General features: G+C 37.3%; 1 protein-coding gene across 1 annotated transcript in view; it reads left to right on the top strand.

Annotated features, from left to right (window-relative positions):
• Positions 1-24,186, top strand: part of THADA (THADA armadillo repeat containing) — a 151,720-nt gene that overhangs the window by 30,475 nt on the left and 97,059 nt on the right. The window contains exons 24-28 of the mRNA XM_059469077.1: positions 2,628-2,741; positions 3,879-4,001; positions 4,671-4,762; positions 20,043-20,132; positions 21,498-21,629. Coding sequence (XP_059325060.1) covers positions 2,628-2,741; positions 3,879-4,001; positions 4,671-4,762; positions 20,043-20,132; positions 21,498-21,629 — 551 coding nt within the window. The remainder of the gene's footprint in view (positions 1-2,627; positions 2,742-3,878; positions 4,002-4,670; positions 4,763-20,042; positions 20,133-21,497; positions 21,630-24,186) is intronic.

The raw sequence follows: 24,186 nt of genomic DNA, 5'->3' as shown, positions 1-24,186 counted from the left end.
CTCCAGAAAGGACAATAAAAAGAAGGGAATTACATATTTAGTTTTCCCACTTCAGCCCCTTTTGATCAATTGTTTGGTTTTTTTATAGAGATTTTTATTGCCTTTGTGCAACCAAGAAGCTGTTGGTAATTAAGCTATGTTTGGCGCCTCAGTTCTGTTGACTTGAGATTTTTGGCTTCTGGTAGATTGCAATGGCATTTCTAAAGACTGTGTTTAGGCTTTATGTTGCAACTGTAATAATTCTGGCAAATTCACAAATTAATTCACAGATTAAGTCAGGCTTTAACTATGTCTGCTGCTTCAGTGTGAAGTAGCAGAATATGAACAAACCTTCACAGAATTGCAAAATGGTGACCTGTTAAAGACTGGAAAGAACTTGGGAAGGCCACTCACCAGCAATAAAGCACAAGTAATAGTGTCACACTGACTGGTGTTGACTGGAGTCTCAAGTGCAATGATGGAGTCCATTGCTGAAGACTTCTATCTGAGAACATGGGGTCATGCTCCCACATTCTTCCCACTCCCTGTGTTACCTTCAGCTCCATCAATCCCAGCCCCTTTGACTTCTGCCAAGTTCAGAACTGATGGCAGGGTGCCAGAGTTTTGTCTCTGCTTGAAGTGTCACCTCTTGCTGAGTGCCCCACATTAGTAAGCAGCACCTCATCTGCATCCTTGTGGGATCAGTCACTGCAGAGTTTGTTCTGCAGATTACACTTCACCCATTTTCATTCCTTTGTTCCTTAAAGCAGCCATATTTGCTTTCCCCTAAATTAACCTCCATGATCTTGATTTTCAACCAGTTTTCTAAGACAGAAGTCCAAGAGTAACAGTATGGTTTGTAACTTTCTCCACTCTCAGAAGTACAGTCTCAAGCACGTTCCAAGGATCTGAGGGACTGCTGGGAGCAAGCTCTCCCTGCCAGAATAATTCATCCTGCTTGTTTTCCACTCTGAGTTTGCCCTGAGAAAGTTGAGGCAGCCAGCTTCTGACTGACCTCTAATGTCAGTCACAGCCTGCTCCTGGCTTTGCTAGATGTGTGTGCAAGGCAGCAGAGATCAGAAGTAGGGCACTGGCTTTAGAGACATTTTTCCTGTTCAGTTTCAGCACTTAAATATCTTTCTCACTTCTAAGAGTAAGTTGTGTGCAGAAGAAATTTGATGATTTCATGTTTTCTGGTTTCCCCATTCACACCACACAGTTTGAATCTAATGGACATTATCTAGTTTTAATCTTATTAATGTGGAAAAAAAGCAGCATGTTTGAATCAGTCTTGTATGCAAAAATTTAGGTTACTGGAAGGACTAGGTGGGCCTAGTGATATCCCTCTGCTTGTGTAGTCTGCAGTTGGCCTACTGGTTCCATAGGGCAAAGCTTGCATTGTGGATAAACAGATCAGAGGCTTCTTTTTTGACAGCTCTGGAAGAGTACAGAGTTTAGTCAATTAGCAGGAAGAAAGTTTAAAATTAACATTGGGATTAGTCTGAAATAAACTGTTTTCATACTTTAATTTTATAGTAAAGAGGGATGGCAGTGTTTTTTGGAAATAGTTTTGAATGTGTCTGTAGATTCAGTAAAATGAGTTGAACCTACAATGCCTTGTGGCATTTAGATAATAAAAATATGAACTGTAATGTGTATCCTAACAGCAGTAAAAGAAGGATATTTTATTACTGCAGTGTGGTCTCTTTGCTATTTACATCCTATGCTGTGTTCTTGTGAACTTAAATAGATCTATTTTAATGAGAATATGTAATTTTTTAGATTATAACCATTCCATGACCTCTTTTAAATAGGAATGTTATTACTGCAAAGGTGCAGCTCCATTTAGTGGGTGGGAAAATATGGTTTTCAGCTTTAACATTATGAAATTTTAGTCTTCAGGTCATTCTTCTCTCTTTCATACTTCATGAACACCTTTTTTTTCCCCACCTGCCCTCTCTGTTTCTCCTATCATTAAAGATACTGATAAACTGACAGAAACTACTCCTGGGTTTCTGCCTAAACTCTGAAATTCATTTGGTTCTTACTGATGCTGAACAGACTCTAGGCCCCAAAGCTCAAATAGATAATAATCTTTTATTGGTAATAAATGATTTATGATTATCCACTTGTCCTAACTTGGAAAAATTCAACAAGAGCTGCTAGATAAAGAGAGAGGCTGTTCTAAATTCAGTCCTGAAGTTTAGAGAACTAATTTAGAGTATTTTCATCTCAGCTGGCTGTCCAATCCACTGAAATATTGTTTGGAGAGGGATACATCTCTTCCTTTATTTCAAAAACGTGCTGCTTGTTTTATCCTGTGTTGCAGACCAGAATTTATTATTTGGCCAGCCCTTGTCATGTTATACAGTGTTATTAACCTTAAAAAAAATCCATACTAGGAAGTGTAAGTATATGTAGTACAGCAGATACTTTTGCTGTCCAAAATGCTGTGACTTGTATACTGACAAGCTTTGAACAAGGCTGAGTTGAAACTGAAACTTCATTTTTTGTTAATTTTTCTTAGTCATTCTTTATGGTCAGAAGCTAGGCTGTGATATGGTAAATACAGCAATGAGAGAAGAACTGGTAGTAAAAAAAAAAGGCTAGAAGCACCTGATTTTTAATTTTTTTTCTCCTTTCTATAGGCTTTGTTGGCATCAGAACCAAAGAAGGGCAAAACAAATTTGCTGAAAATGGCAATGAAAGAATTGATATCTCTGGCTGCACCTTTGAATGAATCTTTAAGTGTAATTCCACAGGTAAAATTCAGCCTCTCATCAAAAGGCAAATCTCAAAAGTGTGTTTACACTGAAAAAGAAAAAGATTTTAAGCAGTTAAGGAGAGTGTGTGTTTTTAATGAGGATATTCTGTTCTAACTGTCTATAGCTAGATTTTAAAAGCTTTGCATGTGTAAAGGTTACAAAGTTACTGTAAAACATACTAAAAAGTGGATTGGGCATAATTCCATAGTTTTTTTCTGGTACAGCCAATGAAGTCATATATGAGCAATTTACTGCCTTGAGTATATTTTTAAACAGATAAGTAACTTCCTTTCTACAAGTTTGTAGCTGAACAAGCAAGCTTTGCTTACATTTAAAGTAAATAAATGAGTTATTTATGCATGAATCATAGTAAAACACTACATGAAAACTGATTTTAGTCATACTTAGTAACTTCTAAAACTTAAATACATACATTAAAAATATTTTAAAGGCAAGACCTTTATCTTCAAAATGTTATAATTTGCTTCCTGTCTGTTTGTAAGTGCAAGCCATAATTTGTTCCCATCCCATAAGGATGTCCTAATGACTCTGCCAGATTTACTGCTGGTATAAATTTATGTAGCCTTGTCAAAGTCTGTGAAACTATGTGTATTGCCACCTTCCCTTACAGAGGGTAGAGAAATGTCAGAAAATGCTCCACGCGGTAGAGCAAGCCTGGTTGTCAGTTTTAGCTTAATATTGCCCTCCTGTGAGCTGTAGTTTATTTTTTCTCACAGTATCCACAGTGTGTGAAGAATGTTGGAAAAGATGATTCTGAACTTCAAAAGTTATTTTTACAGCCATGATAAGCTAAGGATAAAAGAATGTTGGCCTTCACTTGCAATGCCTGGACTATAATTATTAGAGGAATATATTTTTAAACTATAACTGCTATTAACTGGGTTTACTGCAGCACTATTTTAATGTGTTTTTAAGCAGCAGTATTGCTTGTATTTAATATGGAAATAAAGTGCTGTAAATGTGAGTATAGATTGTTTTTGCTTTGCATATTCACTGTTTTTACATAAATGAAATTTATGTAAAAATTTAAATCTTCACTGTAATTACATAAATGAAATTTAAGATATTTGCTTATGAATTTATACTTTTCATATATTTCTTCTCCCACCACAGGTTCATGCTTTAAATATCCTCCGAGCACTGTATAGGGATACACGTTTAGGTGAAAACATCATGCCTTATGTTGCAGATGGACTAAAAGCATCAGTTCTAGGGTTTATGTCACCTGTCTGGGCAGTAAGTTAATTCTTCATTTTGCTTCTCCAGTTTACCAGGATATAGAGTGGTCCTGTTCAGTGAAGCTTTGGTCATATTTATAAATGGCAGTACCATAATTTCTGAAATGTAATATGTTAAGGTACAGTAAAAAATATTGTAGACCTGCAAAATTAAGTCATAATTTTGGTCTTGTTTTTTTGGTTTTGTTTAATTTTTCTTAATGTGAAGTGCTGATATCCACAAAAAATAGGGACAAAGATTACCTTATAGGTTAAAGTCTCTCTGGCTGTTAAATTTTGAGTCAGTGCACTTAGCTAGTAAGAAGTGCATTTGCATTCATTCTCACTGTTACTTTGCTCTTGAATTAAAGATCCCATATGGCATGTTCAGGTAGAACACTTCATGATCTTCTCTGCATAAGGGTGAATGCTTTGAACCACTAAAAATCTGGATACATTCCCTGTAATACAGATAGGCATCTCCAAAGAACCTGACCTTTCCAGTAGAATCATCTTCCTTGGAAGGATGCTCTGAATTAATAGTTTCCATGTGCTGACCCCTGTAGCTTGCTTTTCACTCAGCTGTTATTTTTTTTTTTTTTTACTGTACATTAATGGCTGTATTTAAAAAAAAAAATCATACATTTCAAAGGGATTTTTCAAACATAGTTCTTACTTTTTCCTCTAGGTACGAAATTCATCTACACTTCTTTTTAGTGCCCTGATTACAAGAATTTTTGGAGTTAAAAGAGAGAAAGATGAAAATTCCAAAAAAAATAGGTAAGTTTCACTTTGTATCAGATACAAATTTGCAAAACATGACCTTAGCCAACAGCAATTTGAAAATGTTGCTTGCTTTATGGATATATTTGAATCAGGATGTTAGAGGAACGTCTAGCTGTGCTTATATCATGCTGTCAAGAGGTAAGTGGTAGGGCCAAAAATGTCTGTTGTTAAACAGAGAGTTAATTTGTACTCAGGTGCAATTTGTCAGGAGTGGAACGTTGCTGGGAGGTTTTGCTGCCAGTGGCTCTTCCCAAAGCCAGGGGCTCTCATGGTCACAAAACAGACCTCTTGCTCTTAAGAGCAAAGAGAAAGGGGGTAAAAGAGGAGAGGTACAGTGGTTACACGTGTTCACTTCCTTCTAGGGCAGGCCTGGAGTTAATTTCGCCCCTACTTATTTGATTTTCCTCTTTAGTCTTCCTACTCTAGAACACTGTCATCTCTTTCCTCCGAACTCTAAAAATTGCAGCTTGCAGAGCCATTTCTCTTCCAAGGGACACTGCCTTGGATTCTGTAGTCCTGCTTCAAATCCCTTACTATTTCACTTTATGTAAAAACAGTTCTCCTCTAACTCTTAAAACTCCCTAGTCCTGATCATTCCAATTTCTTTGCACCCTCCAGTTACTGCACAAGGACCCCTCTGTTTTCTTTGGCCTCTTCCTTGAGCTTTTTCAGCAAACGAAGCATATCCATGCCCTGCTCTCTGTAACTGAGGTTTCTGCTCTAGGAGGGATGTGAAAATAACCCTGGATGTAGAATAAACTCATTAAAAAGTATTCCTGGGTAAGCCTGTGGGGCCATAGAGTGGTCATGGTATGGATATTATGGTAACCATTTCAGAAATTCCTAATGGATTTTCACATCACAGGCAAGGCATGCAGTTTCTGAAAGAAGGCAGTTGTTACAATTTACCTTCAGAAATTCCACCCCTTTTATGGTGGTTCCTTACTGTTGATCTGTGTAACTAATAAATTTTTCATGCATATTTTGAAAAACTAGATGTCTTGGGATGATACTGGTCTGCCATCTTTTAAATGCTACATAGATCCCATTTTAGCTGAATGAAATAGTTGATTTCAGGTGTCACTTGAAAAACTTTGTTACTTTGCATGTATGAACATGAGGAAGAAATACAGGTGGGAAACTGAAGGGAGATTTGCCTAAGAAAATAACTCTTTCCCAAAACAATTTGAGATGTTAACTGCTCTACTGCATGAAATTATTCTTGTTTTGTCACATATCCAAATAATTTCTAAATTCAGTCCTGTAACCCTCTTGTAGCTCAAGCAGAGCAGTAAAAAGTGTTTTTCACTTCTTGCCTTCCTACTTTTGTTATATAACAGCATTTATAGTTGCTTTTTTCCTTTAATTTTTATATTGAGCACTTACTGAAAGAGATAGACACCCTGCTTTTTAAAACTTGTATCTTTGGGAAAAAACTTGGCACTAACTTCTGCAGTGGGGAGGCAAAGTGACTTCTCAAATGTATGCAGTGTGATGATCTGTGGAATCTGAGATTTCTGTTTGTGAAGCTGCAGAAAATAATGCATTTGAGCTTCTGTTGGATATGGGAGATACCAGAACAAAGGATCTTTTATGTAGCTAAATTAAAATTTTTAATGACAATGTTAATTTTTATGTAACTGGCCCTGTTGACTTGCTTCTCTGAAACTTTTGTTTACAGTAATTTCTCTGTATTAATTTTAACCAAAAAATGTTAAAACTGGGCCGACTTTATTTTCTTCATCATTTGATTAATGGTTGTGCATTAAACATTGCATGAAATCACTTGTGCTGTTTTCCATGTGTGCTTGTCAGAACTGTGACACAGGGATTAGGAAGACACATTTAAGGCAGGTCTCTGAGATAGAGGAGTTATGAAAACAGGCAGAGATTTGATTTGTAGTTCCTGTCCCTGCAGGAGAGCCCCACAGGTGGGTATGAGGTGGGCTGTGTTTGGGAAGAGAGAGGTCTGTGTTTCTGTGGTTTGGCACCACGAGGTGTCACCATTACTGCGCAGCTCCTTGCAGCCTCATCCCTGGGTGCAGCTGTGCTTGGGTGCTTCTCTTCTGGAGCTTTAAACTCAAGGAGTGTTTTGCTCAGACAAAATTAATCTGTTAAAACCAAGTAATTTTTCCCCACTTCCAAAGCACTGGCATTTTAGCAATTTCAATCTATAGGAGCTTTTGTGAAAGTTACCTGGCTTTAGACTGCTTGTTCTGTTGCCTTGAGGATGTTCTGTTTACATTAAGGGACAGTCTGTCCAAAGACCAACTCTCCCATTAGCACCCTGCCTAGGTTTCCTAATCTAGGCTTCAGATTAAGAGGTTAAATCTGTCATTTTTGTGTCAGCAGGGAGTTAGTCAATTCTCTTCTATAAAGATCCCCAGTAATAACCTTTCTGACTGATTTCTCAAAAAGAGTTCCTATAATAGTGATAGAATTGGGGTGGTTTTTGTAGACTTTCAGAAAGAAGCTTTGCTGGAACATGAAGTATTGATGCATCTTTTAAATTTTAGCATAGATGAAAAGGATGATGAGTTGGAAAATTAATATGTGAAAAAATAACAGCTGTGTGCAGTCTTGCAAGTAGAAGAGAGAGGAGTTATGTGAAGGCTCTTTACAGTGGTCCGTGTAACTATCCATGTTGAGCATTTTCTTCTAGGGAAAATAAAGTTAGAACTCTTCTCTGGCTTTTCTCTTTCTGAGAAAGACTGTATCAAAACTTCTAATGCTGCTGCAAGTGTGTGTGATGGTGTATGGGTGTGTATTTGGCTAAATGATGTTCTGAATTTAAGAGAATTTACATTTGTAAAATGGCCCAGTTAGCACTTTCTTACAGAGGGTTTAGTTTAGATTTCATATACTTGATTTGTCAATACAACTTTCTTAAATGCTATGATAATTTAAAGTCTACAAGACTTGGAGTGAAATTCTAGCCATATAAATTCAAAGAACTGAGGAAGATTGGATAGAAATCTTTGTGTTGTGCCTGTTGATATTTGGTTACAGGAAGTGTGTTCTGCACAGACACATCATGGTGCGCTTTAGAGAAAATACCCCCCTTTTCTGAGCCCTTCACAGCACAGGTGTTTGTTGGTGCCCTCAGACACATTGCTGTGCCTCCTGCATCCTGGCTTGCCTGGCTAAGGTGGGGCCAGCTGTGAGCTGTCCCCCAGCCCCACTGGTGTTCAGCACTTGGGCTGTGCCCTGGGATCTGCCCTCCACCCAGGCAGTGACTCAGGAGGGGGGTCCCAGCTTCCAGGCACATCCTCCCTCTGCCTGCTCTGGTGTCACAGACTGACATCGATTGCAAGAGAGCTGAAAGAACAGCTTGTTCCAGTGCCCCTGCCATGGAAAGGGACACCTTCCACTAGACCAGATTGCTCCAAGCCCTATCCAACCTGGCCTTGAACACTTTGAGGGACAGGACATCCATAAATTCTCTGGGCCACCTGTTCCAGTGCTTCACAGTGAAGAATTTATCTCTAATACCTGATCTAATCCTGTCCTCTGTCAGTGTAAAGCCATTCTCTCTTGTCCTATCCCTACACACCCTTACAAAAAGTTCCTCGGCAGCTCTCTTGGAGACACTGCTCTGAGGGGTCCATTGAAGATCTGAGTACTGTGCTTGGTTTAATGTGAATTGATTGAATGGTACTTAGGACAGCAAGGAGTTCTGTAGGCTAATGATTTTTTTGATTAAATAACCACTTCTTTTTTTCTTGTGCAGTCAATTTGCAATGTAGATTTGCTTATTCCATGCACTTTTGAAGAAGCTGGAGTATAGTGTGTGCTTCATAGTTCTGTTTCTTTCATGGTCATTTCTTTTTTATCTTAGTTTTGCTACAGATTGCAAATAATCTAAAGTAGATTTTTGTTGTAGGTGATTGTAGTTTCCAGTGTCACATAAAAAATTAGGATGTCTTGATTTGAAGATACATGTGTATTATGATAGTTAATGCAGACCTGAAAATGAAAATAACTTACATGTGCAGTTAACTGAAATTAATTTTGAAATGAAATTTCTCATCGTAGAGGAATTATTTTCTGTCCAAAGGAGTTCCAGTAATAATAATGGTACTTTCACATATATGTATATGTATTTATATATGTATATGTCAAATATCTTTTTGGTCTGTAGTACAATGCCAATTTACTGCTTGTTAGTGAACAAGACACTTGTCATCAGATATTTGATGAGACTCTTCTTATCAAATCCTTGGTATTTCAGACTTTTTTTTTTTTAAATTTCCTCCTCCCCCCATCCCAAAGGATAAGCATGATCAGGAATTGCCTTTGAGGCCTTTGTCATTTGACTTAGAACAAGTTTCAGTCTTGATGGTAATAAAAAAGGATCATCCTAGTTTATCTGAAAATGAATTTTTTTGATGTGGGATACAAATATTGCAGAGTCCTTAGGAAGAGTGGCCAGTGGCCTCAGGTATGGGCTGGGATTAAAAGAAAGAGTGTGGAATGGGAGAATTCCTTCTGCTTCTCACCTTTGGTGGAGGAGGTTTCAAGAAGGAAAAGCTTCAACTGTTTAAGTAAAAGCCAGAGTTCTAAGCAAGGCTGAGACGGTACTGTGCAACCTGATGATTTTTCCATTTCAAAACTGGTGTGTGTATATGTATATATTTTTGCATTTTGGGAGGAGGGAAGCTCCTGTGTATTTATAGTGTAGTGAAGGGATAATGCATATGCTGGAAAATATTTTATTGTCAGCGCAGATTTTCTGTGTAGTTAATACTCATGCTGCCTGGAATTTGAGAATGAATGCTGCCATGTTTGCTGCTGTGTTGGTTTAGATCTGTTTGTAAAGAAAGAAAACTTTTTTTGCCATCTACATTGCCTTTATTTTAATTTATAGCTTGTCAATAGATGTCAATGACTTCAAACTCTGGAAGGGGAAAACTTACCTTTTTAATTACAATAAGAGGAAAACTATGTGGATGTTAACAGGTTATGAAGATGCCCTGCATGACTGCCCTCTGCTTTCCTTGTTTTTATTGCAAGTTGAGTGTTCAGCGGTGGTTGCTCAGTAAGTGGTTGCTCGCACACTTGAAGGGCACAGAGTGAAATCAAATTAACTTCTAAAACCATTTAAATTGGTCTATTTTTTGTTCTTTCTTTAATGTTAAGACTTAAGACCATAAAGAATCACATTTAATGCTGTGAAAAGTTAGAGGAAAACACTAAAAAGTGAATGTTCTTATGCAAACCTCTCTTTTCATAACATTATCCCTAAATTAAATGATTCTGGTATTAGCTTCCTTTTCTCTAAGCTTCTTTTGAGTTGTAGCTTCAAAAACATAGGCTACATCATATGTACATGATTCCTGTTACAGATCCCACTCCTGGCAGGCTAACACTTCCAGTATTTCTAACATAGCACCTGAAAAGTCTGTCTAAATCAAGGATGTTTTGTCAGCCTTAACAGCAAACTTGTTAGACATTTTCAGTAGATTGTGCTAAGCTCTGCACGACTTCTGGGATGGGTCAGTGTTGCTCACAGAGGAGTGGCCAGTCCTGTTTTGGGATAAGCCAAAAGAAACATGGGTGCTACTAACGTGGTCAGGCTGTAGTGGCACATCAGAGTGGTAAAAGGGGATAGCTCTTAGGTGGGTGCCCTGAGGGGATGCTCACAGTGACTCCAGCCCTTAAACGCTTGGTGCCAACTTGGAGACACACCAGTGGCAGAATTCCCATGTGCCAGCTGAGGTCCAGCTCCATGTGAGGGATGGTGACCAGGGCTGTGGCTCCAGGAAGGCTGAGCCTCTTGTGCTGGCTCCAGCAGGGATGAACTCCATTCACAGGACTGGCCTCACTGAGCTCTGGCCTGTGTGCTGAGCAGGGCTTGGGATTGCTGAACTTGGATCCCATTAGTGATTCCCTAGTGGATTTTCTCTGGCAGCCTTGGCCTGTTGCAGCTCTCCAGTTGAAATACTGTGTCACTGACAGTGAGGTTTTGTGAGGTGACTGAGCCATTTCAGTGCCTCTGGTGCTTTTCTCCTGGCTCCTTCTGTTTCACTTTTTGCTGCTTGTTCCTTCCGTGGCACCTCAGTTGTTCTGGTGAATGCTTTCAAAGTAGTTATTAAGGATTTGTTGCAGTACATTGCCTTGTGAGGGGGTTGTTTTTGTTAAGGGGAAAAACCCCCTTGCCTTTCTGTGTGCCAAAAGTAGACCACATTTATTTTGTTCAACTTTTTGTTTTTAATACTCCATCTCTCCTTTTTTATTGACTTTGACAGATTTAGAAGACTTAATCTTAGAACTGTCTCAAGAAAACATGCAAAAGTTCAGGCTGACTCAGATAACCGTTACGGCTTTTGCTGATTAATAGTTCAATAACAATATGCTTGTTTAAACTTTATTTTGAGCAGGCTCCCTAAGTGCCTTTATAGCAAGAATAATGATGATAAGGTACTATTAACTTGTAAGTTGAAGGTAAAATTTATGAAAGTTTTGTGCAGAAACAGAAACAAACTGAAAACAAGCTCCTAAACAAATCTGTTTCCCTCTGTGTTATTTGCTTAATTACTCTGTTTGTTTTGCAGGGCTAAACTAAAACCCTAAAATCCTCTGTAGCAGAAAATAGGGATTTTTCTTCTCAAGGCTGAAGAAACTCTTGTCTGTATGATTTCTGCTGGTTTTAGGAACACAGTGTGTGTCTTTCTCTTTTTGATAAAGTACCTAAAATCTACAGAGCCATTTTTAGTTCAAGATCTTACCTTGTCTATACAGAGTCAGAAAAGCAATAACCTCCATAAATCCCAGTCACATTTCTGGGGCCTAAAACACAGTTAAATCATTGCTTTAATTCAGTGCAAACATGTATCTCTGGGAGTATCTTCATAATATCCTGTCTTAAGTCAGCCCCAGAAAATAGAAAGATGAATGTGGTAAAATTAGCTGAATGAGTTTACCCAAAGTGAAACATCCTTAAACTATATATGCTGGCCCAAGGTAACTCCAGTTCATTCATTTGTTTTAAATAAACTAGGGGCATAATGTTAATATTTGTTTCTAACAAGTGAATGAAATTCATTCCATAAAACAAAAATTAGTGTAAACTAGCCACATGAGTACGTAATTTCATTTCTCCTGTAGTGATAAAAGTTTTAATTAGTGTGAATGGTGGTAATTATTCTATTTTGATCTGTGCATATTATATATATCCCTTATTCATTAACTATGCTAAGTAAAAAGCAGCTACTCCTCACAAAATACTGCCAGAGAGAGAAAGTGTGGATTATTGGAGCTGAAATTTACAATGCTAAATTTGTGGTAAGAGATTAAAGATAACAGTGTTAGAGATAGTGGTTGAACAGAATTCTTGGAAACTTTCTAGATGCATATATGCATATCTCTTAATTTTAGTTGCATCTTTTTGTGTACATTCATTTTCATGGACATACATGCACAGTTCAATGTCCTAAAAAAAGTTTGTTAGAAGTAATTATATGTAAAATAATTCACCTCAGTTTTAGATACAGTTTTATATACATGCATATATATATATATATGAAGATACTTTTGTCTATGTGTATCAAAGTTGAGTGGTGATTAATGTGTTGCTGTAGGTACCAGGTCGTATCTGTGATGTTGGGTTGAAGTGCTGGTCCCCTGTTTTTATTCTGAGCCCATTGTATGCATACTTCTTTATCTAGCATCACAGCAAAAGTGCTCTTGTCAAAGTGCTCTTCACAAGTTACTTTATTGAACTGTGTGTTGCATAATTATTCCTCTTAAGTCACACTTTTCCTGAATTTTTTTTTTTTTTTTGTTCTATGCAGGTGCTCTTTCCATACCTGATAACACAAAGAGTGTAATAAATAGCAAAACAAGAGGTATAAAGAAACTTGTGCTTAAGAGATCAAAGCAAACCAGACCATGCAGTCCTTTAGAAATCTTGGCTAGGTCCCTTGTAAATAAAAGTGCCTCTAAAGCAGAAGGTATTTACCTGCTGTATTTATACAGGTTTTGATTGGCAGTTCAGTTATTAACCTCATAAAAACAGAGCAGTGTAAACTAGTACAAATGTTTATTCTAGCACTTCTATCTGAAGGAAAATGAAAACCAAGATATAGTGGCATATTCTTAGTTCCTTTTAAGTATTTATTTTAGGTCTCTGTAGCATAAAAGAATGTTTTTTCAAGTCAGTGAACTTAAACTATTTTGCTTACTGTTCTGGGATTAAGTGTTTTCTACTTACTAACAAAGCAAATGTTAGATTTATTGAAGGTACAGAGTCACCACATCTTTATTAAAGGTCCCCACATGTTTATGATGATGCTTCTTTCCCCTTCATAGTGTTTTCCATTTCATGGGGGTAGAAATGAAATCTGAATTCTTTTTTCTAACTGATTTGATGAGGTTACACAAAAGTTGTGCCTTTTTGTCACAGAAGAGGTGTCCTGTGTCATGCTAGGTCTAGAAAAACAAGTATGCAATAATCTTCTGTATCCTTGCTCCTCTTGGGCTTATTAGCCAATGCATTACACCAGTTTTTTTGTTTTTTTTTTAAAGTTGTTTTTTCCAGGCTTCATTGTGGCCTCCCACAAAATTACATGGCCATTTTGCCTTCTGAGGCAGCCCTAAAATTCTCTTTTGCGTGTGAAATGTTTTATTGAAAGCAGTTTGTCATGAGTCCTGAAACAGTATGTGATTTCAGGAATTTAATTCTGAGGTATATTCTTTAAACAAAATTATCTGAGGCAAATTAAAATTTGTGTATAATCTCTATTTCTAAAGGAACTTGCCTGCTCCTATTGTCTGTCTGAGTAAAAATAGTGATGGTTCTCTAGTGGTCATCCAGAGGGACTGTTAATCAAGATATTTCATAAATATGTACTACTTCTGAAATAAAATTTTAAGTGATTATTTTTATTCCTATGTTTCTCTTATTGTACAATGTGGCAAAAATAATAGTTTGTGCTGAATTAAAGCCAAGTTACTAACTTAGTCTTGAAGACTTAATAAAAAACGAGAATTTTGTTCTGAGCAGGATCTATTCTTTACTGCACTTGCAGTGGCTTGTGATGACCAGCAAATGCAGGAAGACAAGAAAAACATTGATCTTTTAAGAAGGCAGTTTTAAAACCACGGTGGCAGAGTGGGAAGTGGCTAAGTGGAACCATACAAACTGTAAAGGGATCTCTTTGTCCTGTGTCCTGGATTCCCATTGAGAGTGTGACTGCTAGCAACACTACATCAGGTCAGCGGTGTCTTTGGATGAGTTAAAACCTCTGGAGTTTCAAAAACATTTCATAACTATTCTGAGTAAGAGTGCTTCATTCCCCTGCACAATTTAAAACTTCCAGGCTGTGATTTGTGACCATTGGTCCTTTCTGTAGTCTCTGCAGCTACTGCAAGAAGATTATTAGCTCTCTACTCTTTGATTCCTTCAAGTGGTAGTAGGCTGCTGTTACAACTACCCTGGACCTCCTCTTTGTTCAACAGAGCAAACCTGGCTCCTTCAGCTTCTTACTGGGCATGTTCTGTAGGCCATGTCCATCTGGGCAGCTCTTTGCTGGACCCTCTCTTGTGTGTTCTGATCTCTTCTGGACTTGGCAACCAGAATGTGATGGGGATTCCATGTGCAGCCTCACTGATCTGCTCCTGCTTTTGTTCTAATGAACACATTCCCATGTGTGGTTTGCCCTGTGAGCAGTGAGGATGTGCCCTTGGCATCCACTCTAACCCATATATTTTTTCTCTTGGGGCTGTTGGTTTCTGATCCATTTTTCACCCTGTGCTGATGCTCAGGATTATTCATCCCAGATGCAAAGTGTGTCGTTTTGTGAATTGTTCTCCTTACTACCACTTTTGAATAATTTCAAGTGTTACATGTTTGCCTTTGTAGTTATATAATATTATGCTGTTTTGCTGTGTTCTAAAATAAAAGATAGCATTACCCTTGGTGTCAAATATAGTAAATTCTCTTGAGTTTTGCTTCCCCTGTAGTTAAAACCTTTTTGTTTTCTGTACCTTTATTGCTGTTACTTGTCCTGTCATGGCATGCAGATGATTGTCATATAATTTAGTCCTATTAAAGGAGCAAAAAATTAATGTAATTCTTAAAGCATATCGGAAATTAGCTTTGGTCTTTACCATAACCTCAGCATAAATCAATCTGCCATACATTTTTTTCTTGGTGTTTTCTATGTAGTTATAAAAGAAAAGGTTTCCCATTTATTTTGAGTTTATGTTTCTGAAATCTATCTTTGTTAGTAGGGAAATAGGTTTCTATATTTTGAGACAGCATCCAGCTGTTTAATAAGTGATAAAGGTCAGGGAAAGAACACAAATGTTAAAATGGGCAACTAAAACCTAGTCTAGTCAGGTTAGCCTAGTTAAGTTGCATTGTGGGATTTTTTCATAATTCAGCAATGTCAGAAGTAGCAAATGTGTAGAAGTATATTGTTTACATAAATCTGTCATTTTGAATGACAGTTTGCCAAAGTGTGTCCTGGTTTTCAAGTTCTTTCAGCAGCAGTTGTTCTTGCAGTGCCAGGAGTATGTTGGGTTCTGTTTCTGCACTACTGCTCTTTAACATAAAGGATCATCTGACATGGGGTTAATGATTCCAGTGTAAGGATTGTTACTACACAAGTAGGTTTTACAGGAGACAACTAAAAGTATTTCTGTAATTTCATCAAAGCTATATTCTTGGTCCTGATCCAAGTGTGACTTGTCTATATTTTGTTCACATTCCAGTTGTATTTTTTATTTTTAAATGTAGTATTTTTTCCCCTGTAAAATATGACCATGTATTTGTCAGCTGACATGAGATGTTAGCAATATTTGTGTTTCAAAAAGAACACCAGAAACCTTTGCTGCCCTCAGAAGATTGTCTCTAAATCTCACCTGTGCTATACTCAAATATGAACATGTTTGCTGATGTTCTTTTACGTGTCAGTTACTAAAAACAGCCCACAAGGTTAGAAAGCTTCATTCTTCTGAAAAATAAATGAAAGAACAGAAGCAGCTAATCTCTGACACGTCACAGTAAAATGATATGTATGCCCCAGTGTCACAGCAGAATTTTAATCTCCTGGAGTGTTCTCTTAAGTGTACAGCACAGTTTTAAAAAGAACACTGCAACATCCATAGTTTTATTCTTAAATGTATTTTTAAACAGTCCACCCACTTGTTATGTATAAAGGTGGAATATTTTGTTAGAAAGACATTAATTGAATAAACATAGATGCTGGAATTGTGTAGCATCAAGTTGCTACTGAAACAAACACAATGTTTAATCTCTGGAGATGTCAGTTTTTAGAAGCATTTATGAATTGGTTCTAGAAGTTAGATGTTATTGACATCTCCACGAGCACATCACATGAAAACTTGAAAACTCGTGATTTTGGCTTAATTTAAGCCACTCCAGGTTCAGTTCTGAAAAATGATAAAGCCAAAGAACTGGTGCTAAATGAATGGAAGAACTGCTGACACTCAAGAGTATAATAAGGGCTTCTGAGTTGGGTTATTTCAGCGGAAGTAGAACCAGTTTTTGCCTCTTTTCTGAAGAACCGTTATCAACACTCTAAACTGTGTATCATGCTTAATCCAAACCTTCCCTGAAGTCTTACAGACTTACAGTCTGCTTTGAGTGTTTTTTTTTTTTTAATTTTTACCTCTAGCACTAGTTGGTTTTCTGTAACTTAGCTGTGATTCAGTTGTTTTCCAAGTGTTTATTGCTAGCTGTTAAATTCTGTCCTTCCTATCATCATATGCCTTCAAAGTAACTTCTTGCCAGTTGATGGGACATCTATATTTGGTGAAAGATTTTTCTTCCCCCCAGTTTTGCCTGCTGCAGAATCTGTTTAGGAGGAAGAGTTTGACTCAAGGGTACACAGACAAGTGTTAGGAGTGGTGGGTGTAGCCTGATTCTGTATTACATGGTACAGAAGAAACTTCTGTATAACTGTTTCTTGTTAATGGAACATCTTTTCAGGTAGGGAGAACTGAATGAAAATGGCAAAGAAACTATTGTATGTCTCTCTAAATAAACATTATTTTTTCAGTCAGTCTTCTGAGTGTTAAACCATGACTGCTGTGTCTAGCCATCAAAAGGAAATCTTTTGTGAATGGGTTGTACTCTGTCATCTGGCTTTTGTGCAGAATTGCTTGCATGAAAAAAACATTATATTGTTAAACTGGAAACTCTGTGAGAGGTAAATACTGAGTCTCAGCAATCCTGTTTGAAATTCTGGATTGTGAAATTATGCTTCTTAGAGTTACTAAAAGGAAAAAAGAAAATACTATTATCGAGTCTGTGGTTGAACGTACTGTTGAAGATGATCTCTGAAGCAATATAAAAATAGTTCCAGCTGGACATGGGGTAAAATAGTAGTATCTTAAGGCTCTTCTCAGTTACTTCTCTTATAAACACATTTTAGGGGGAGTAGATGTAAAATCTTGTGATCTGCACAATGTTTGGTTTAGGATTTTAATTATGGTAGCTCTTTTGCCAAAAATCTGTGTTTGAACTATGGCAGTGACTAATGGGAAGGTAGTTATCTGTATTTTTAATTTGAACTTAGTGTTCCCTGTCAGATCTGTCATAGAGTAGGAAGAACAAGTTTGTTTCATGAAGACTGTTGGCAGTGGCTTTTGGGTTGTTTTAGTCCACGTTTACTTGATATGTTCTTTTATAGCTATGTCAGGGATTTGTCTTCTTTTAAAGATAGGTTCACAGGGAATAAGCTATCCCTAACTCACATTGTGTGCATATGTACATGCATGCATGCAAGTGATAGATTCATGGGACATATCTCATGTTTTTGTTTTTTAAAGGAGTATGTTTTTTGTTGAAATTAATATAAAATATGTGGCTTAGTGTCATGAGCAGTTTTGAAGAGCACAACCATTATACTTTTTGTTGTTCCAGTCTCAATTACGCTACACAAATAGTTGTGTGTACATGTTTCCAGGAGCAAAAAGCATGGTCAGCATTAAAAAGTGAAACAACTGAATTCCTGTGTTCCATACTGTCTAGCTGTTTTGCTTCCTGCTTATTCCCAGTTGTGCATCTCCTTGCCTTGACATCCCCAAGCAGTGGATTCACACTTAAATTAATGCCTTGTATTTTGAGCACACTTTTTAATTTTGCAGCACTTCTGATAAAGTGTAGTGTTTCTTGTTTCCCCTCTGAACTGGAGGCCCTTTTACAGTCTGCTCAGACAGTTGTGTCTCCTTTTTTCTGAAAATGCTTGTGGACATCTTCTCTGCAGATACTGCCTGTCAGTGGTTTTGATTAGGCTGCCTTCTATCAATAAACTCTGGAGCAGTAAAGCAAGTAGGAGGTTATGTAGGTTATGTAAGTTACCCACTTCAGTAGTTACAATTTTCTTTTCCTGTCAAAAAGATTTATGAAACCATGCTAATTGCATAGAATTTTGAGGCTTTGTCAAGATATTCAGTTCCATTATTTAATATTGATTCAAATGTGGCTGCTGAATTTTTAATATGTTAAAAATGAACCTGGTTAAAAGTACTTGTGAGGTGCTACTTGGATGTAGTCTTCTCTTAAATATTTCAGCAGTGGCCATCCATTCCATAGGAAACTTGACCCAAATTCTGCTTTTGCTTTTTGCACTCTGTAGCACAAGAGATGAAGAGGTCACAGCATTTTTGGGTAGGACCTTTTCTTTTTAAATACTGAGTTCTTAATGTTTTGCATAGGGAAATTCAGTAGGATGGGCTGTTTGACCTGATAGATCTTAGGTTTTATGCTGTCTCTGGCTTTGCATCTTCAGTTTGCTACTTACTTTATGTGCAAAGAAATTGAAGTAGTTTTGAGGACACTGTTAGAAAAAAATTGCATGGGTGTCTTCTGCTTAAATAACCAGTTATTATCAATATTGATGTCTTTAAACTGTTCTCATTAGCCTTCAATTAAATAAAATACATGGAAACATTAAAACTGAATTAATATAAGCTGAAATCTTTGTAGCTATGACAGCTACTGCAGATTCCTTCCTTTTAGTTCTAGCAATTCACTATATTGTATATATATATTCACAGAATTTTTCTTAAGTGCCTTGGGAAAGTTTCCTGTCCCTCTTTGAACATTTGTTTCCACCTAACAGTCTGGTTTTGCTGTGTTTATTCTGTGGCCTGTGGCTAAGGCATGTTATGTTAGCTGAGTGCTGGAAGGAGCTGTGCTGATGTTTGCCATGTGCTCATTTACTTGTGCATGATTTTTTTTTTGTCTGCTTATTTTTATGCACATTCAGTCTTGCCATCTCATTGTGTAATTTTTCCAAACCTGGATCTGTCTGCTTATTGGAAGCTTTGCATTGGAGTCATGCTAACATGGAACATTTATCTTGGTTGATCTTGTGGCAAGCAAACTCTGCAGTTGGCTTTGTTTTTCTAAATGATGGCCTTTCATTTATTTATTTTTAAAGGAAGTCTTTTTAATCTGCATACCATCTATGTCTAATTAGAGCTTCCCCCACAGTAACATTCAAGTGGTTCTTGCTTGGATGATGCTGAGTGGTTTCATATAAACCATGAAGCCATCTGATGAAAAGATTGTAAAACAAATACAGAAGATTTTTACTTACATCTTTTTAGCTTGGATTGGTTTGCTGTTGTTGCAGCTTTACTGTGCCACCTTAGTGGTTCTGGCTAGGGATGAGTTCCTGAGGTGTTTGTACGTTGCTCTGTTTTGAACATGCTTGCTCCATCTAAGGAAGCAGAAGTGGCCTGCAGTGTCACTAATGCCATGTGCTGGAAGCAGCAGTGTGGAAAGAGGGCTAATGGAAGCTCAGACTCTTCTGACACTGCATTTGACAAATCTTCCATGAATTACTTCTATGAGGTGCTTTTTAGTATCATCGAGTTATCTGTTAGTACATGTCTACTAAGTGTATTCTGTTAGCTATTTAGGACATGAGCCATGCTGAAGCAAGTGTCATCTTCTCTTGTTCAACCAGAATATTGTTAAAATACTGTCAGAATTTAAACTGTTGTATCTTTTTCTTTTTGGTGTGGTCAAGGGACTAAGATCCCTTTTTCCCAATTTAGCTGACAAAGCGTCAGTGAGCACATATAGAGACAGTCACTTAACTTGTGTAAACTGCACTCTTATCACTATTTTTCATGAAAACATTATGCCTTTTTTGTGATTTCTTTGTGTGTGCGTGGTTCTTCTGCCTCTCCAGCTTCACTGTAGCATCAGAAATACAACAAATAAGCTGATATTTTGAGTGGAATTAATTACTGTGGAATGTTAATTATGACTCTTCTTCATTCGTTTCTGCAGAATGACGGGAAGGGAGTTTTTCTCTCGGTTTCCAAGCCTTTATGCTTTCTTTCTCAAGCAGTTAGAGGTTGTAACCAGCACTTTGAACAGGTAAGATGATGTCTGAGAAAACTTTGAGATACAAAGTGAAGTGAAAAGGTTAAATTGATTTGTGTCACACACACACACCCTAGTGCCGTTGTATGCATCAGTACTTCTTGAAATGATACAGTTCTAATGTTTTTGCTAAGGCTTTTTTCTTTTAACTTTGGCACATTGCATGAAGTCTCTGAAGATTGAACTACTGTTGGCTAATTAAGAGTTTCTGTGTTCTTAGGATCAGATGTTAAGGAACTTCTGTTTTTCAGGGAAACAGAGCCCGGGTATTTGAGTGTCTCACATTTAACAATGATGCTTCCCAGCATGTTTAAGTGATATGGGGTCATAGGCCTCAAGTAACACCACATGAACACTTTCCAGCCTGTGGCACACTGACTCTGGGGAAGGTCCTTGATCTTAAGACTCCACAAATGGTGGCTGAGAGCTACAATTTGATCAATGCAGATGATACCATTTGGGATGACGCTGTTACCTCCAGGTTCACGAACTTCTAAAGTAAACCAGTGCTGGCTTTGTTTTTTCTTGAAATGCTATGATATAAACTGTGGAAATTGAGCAGCTGATTTATGGGTGAGGTTCAGCTGACTGTTTAATGGGCCTAGGAAGCAGAAGTTTTGCCAGTCATTCCATGTTTTGCAGTCTCTGCTCTAGGAAAAGAGCTTGTGTATTTTCTGCTTGTGTATTTTCCACTCTACCTGACTTTACAAAAGGTGACAGTGTCATCACTGCAAATTTTGGGAAGTTTTTCAGTTGAAAAAGATTGAAAACTGCTGTCTGAAGTGTTGGTCATGAATGCTTTTTCAACGTGGATTAAGACTTGTATCTTATTATTAGTTGTTAAATAAATCAAAAAGTATTGATTTTAACTTGGTTTTCTGATTGTTTATACTATATGAATAGTAGACCTTTGGTGTCAATGACAAGAGCTATTCTTCAGTCAAACATGTTATTTACTAAACACACATTTCCTTTCAAACTGATAAAAGTACTTTTTTAAACCACCTTTTTGTAACTCAGATCTTTGTTTCCTGGTTCATAGGAAAACCTTATCTGCAGGTTTTTAATATTCTTTAGAAATGAAGGCAGCTCACCACATTTGGGAATAAAGGAGGCTTGGAATAATGTGGGAAAGTGAAGGCAGTACAGCCATGAGTGTCTTCATTAGAGGGGTGCTCTGCAGAAGAACTGGATGCCATATTTGATCCCAGCAGGGTTTGCACTCCCATGCAATGATCAGCCTAGGATAACTCCTTGAACTAGAGATGCAGAAGCCTCTTTTGTGGGAAAGAGGCTCAAGTCTAGTGTGAAGGAGGATGCTTTTTTTTCACCAAATGCTTCTTACACCTTTTCATTTAGTGAAACTGAAGAGTTGAAAATCCATCCAAGCCTGTTTCTTTTGCTCTTAATCCTGGGAAGACTGTATCCATCTCCAATGGATGGCTCTCAATCAGCTCTCAGCATAGCACCTTTTGTCCCCTTTATTATAAGGTAAGGTGATTTTGTAGTGCTTTCTTATGTGATGGGAGTTGTTTCTTCAATCTTCAGATTTTTTTTAATAAAATGCCTTTTTAAAGTTTCTCTTCAGTTTTAGTCCTTAAATGAAAAATTGGTATTCATTGGTTGTACTTTCCTGTATTCTTATTGTTTTGGAGAATTAGAAAGAATATTAACTTACGTAAGTCATTGTATGATTTGTTTGAAAGTCTTCATCTGCAAATGCTGTATGGCCTCACTGCTGCCCCTGAGAGGGTAGATTAAAACTGGTGAGTTTGACAGATTTTAGCAGTGCAGGATTTGCTATACAAGCTTCTGATGTTTTTTTTCAGTCCTGCAGAATGATTGATTGTAACACATAAATGTAATGTCTAATATGTAGGTTTGTAGATGTGTGTATGTATCTCTTTCCATATCCACCCATGAATATACTTAGATAGATAAAGATAGGGATCTTTATCTCCTTTATCTAATGTGTTTCTAAGATGACTTTTCAAATATTAATACAGTGTAACTTTCATTTATATGGTGGTTACAAGAAGATATTCAGCAGATATTTTGCTACTCTGTATGACTCCTGTTTGGGATTAGGAGCCTCCTAAGTCAGAGCTGTGGTGGGTAGGAGGAAATGAGCATCACCACTATTTGAGAGCAAGTCCTGCTAACTGTGTGAAAGCTTCAGTGCAGTAGGGTGGGAAACTTACATGCTTAATCTTGCTCATCTAGTAGTGAAACAAGACAAGGTTGTTATCATAAGATATTTCAATTTTTTAACTACTTTTGGACAGAAAATAGCATCTCTGTCTGCTTCTTTTTCACATCAGAGGTGATGTATCTGTTGCCTTTTATAATTTGTCATGAATTTTCAAGAATAAATGCTAATAACCATTTTTTCTGAAAGGAGAAAATCTGCAGTAGCAGTTTTTAAACACACTGTATTTAACAATAAAATGTGTTTGGCTTTCTGCTGTATCTGAATCCGAAATGCTCTTTCAGGAAAAATTATTAATTAAATTATTAAAATTATTAATTTTAATAATTTAAAATTATTTGTTACATCAGTAATTGGCTCTGTTTTGATGCCTTTATTAATGCAATGAAGAATGCTTGTTTGTGGTTTTTTTTTAATGCAATCTTTCAGCATAATTTTGGTTATTGCTAATAGATTACCTTTTGATAAGCTTTTGGTTGCAACTTTTTAGTTTTGTCTTTGTTTCTGTTATGACCACTACTTTTTGCAAGGTACATACACCAGCCAAATAACTTTTCACAGTTACCTAGCTTATTGTTTTGAGGTTATTTACATTCATTCAGAAGATGTAGGGGGAGAATCCCAATAAAATCTTTAAGCTAAGAACCTGGAATATTTAAGAGACCTGTACTGTGGGACCTACTTTCCTTTAAATGTGTTCCTAAAGAGGAATTATGTGGCAGGTAAAGATGCTGTATTCTGCATTTCCTTTCCATTGATTTTGGTAGTAAATGCTGGGGATGCAGGTGTAAAACCAGCATAAAATTACTACGTATTTGTGACAAAAAGTTGTAGATGGGTGTACAGATGTACATTTTCTGTCTTGTTACTTAGCATAAGTGTTGAAATTTTTATGGTTGCCCAGGGACAATACCAAGGATTCTGCAGAGGTGAATGTATTTATGATACAGCTCAGTGTGTTGTTACTGTCTATATTTCTGTCTGCAATTTTTACACCCTTGTTCTTTGGATGTTGTAAGTGTTTTCAGTTCATTTTGACTGCATTTGATGTATCTTGGTAAAACAAATAAGTTGCTATTTTCCCTTCTATTTCCCTTTCTATTTTTCATTATGTTGTAGCAGATGAACAAAAATAAAATTGTTTCTTATTCATTTGGTTGTTCTTCAGAAGGTGGTAATGAAGTAGCCTATTAGAGAGGATCAAAGAGAAGGTCTGGTGCCAAGGGCCCTGTGTACCAATTCATTAAATTGGGTATATAAACTGTCTCTTTGTATTTCTCAGTGCAATGTTGTGTTCTATAGCGTCTGCATACACATATAACTACATGGTAGTCCAATGCAATGATAACACGTGATTGCCATGCCATACCGTGCCTCACCATGAGATTTTTGTTGAGGATGGTGTACCAGTGTCAGGGAGGGATGCAGCCATGTGGTGAGGAGACAGGAAAGGTGAGTGTGACCCATACGAGGTCCTAATACCCCTTCCAGGGCTGAGCCTGCAGGGAAGCAACATCCACTTGTTGCACTGAGAAGATGAACAGAATATTGCTTGCAGGCAAGCAGTTCTATGAACAAAACTGGGTTGAGCAGAAGGAATTCAAGTTGGGCTTTTGAGGAGTTTCCCTTAAGCTCGAGTGGAATTTTCCATCTGGTGGGAGTAGAGCTGTGGTTGCTCTGACCGTGCCGAGATGAATTGCACAATGTGAGCAGGATTAAATGCTGCAAGGACAAATCTCAGTCTCTGGCACATAGTTGTTACTCCCTGTTGAACTAGGGCATTTGATTACCTATCTGCAGTTCTATTAAGCTATTTTTCCCCCTGCAGATGTTTTATTT

Source organism: Ammospiza nelsoni, chromosome 3, assembly GCF_027579445.1.
Source record: "Ammospiza nelsoni isolate bAmmNel1 chromosome 3, bAmmNel1.pri, whole genome shotgun sequence".
NCBI classification, from domain to species: Eukaryota; Metazoa; Chordata; class Aves; order Passeriformes; family Passerellidae; genus Ammospiza; species Ammospiza nelsoni.
The sequence above is the reverse complement of the archived record's forward strand: the minus strand, read 5'-3'. Positions and strand labels throughout refer to the sequence as shown.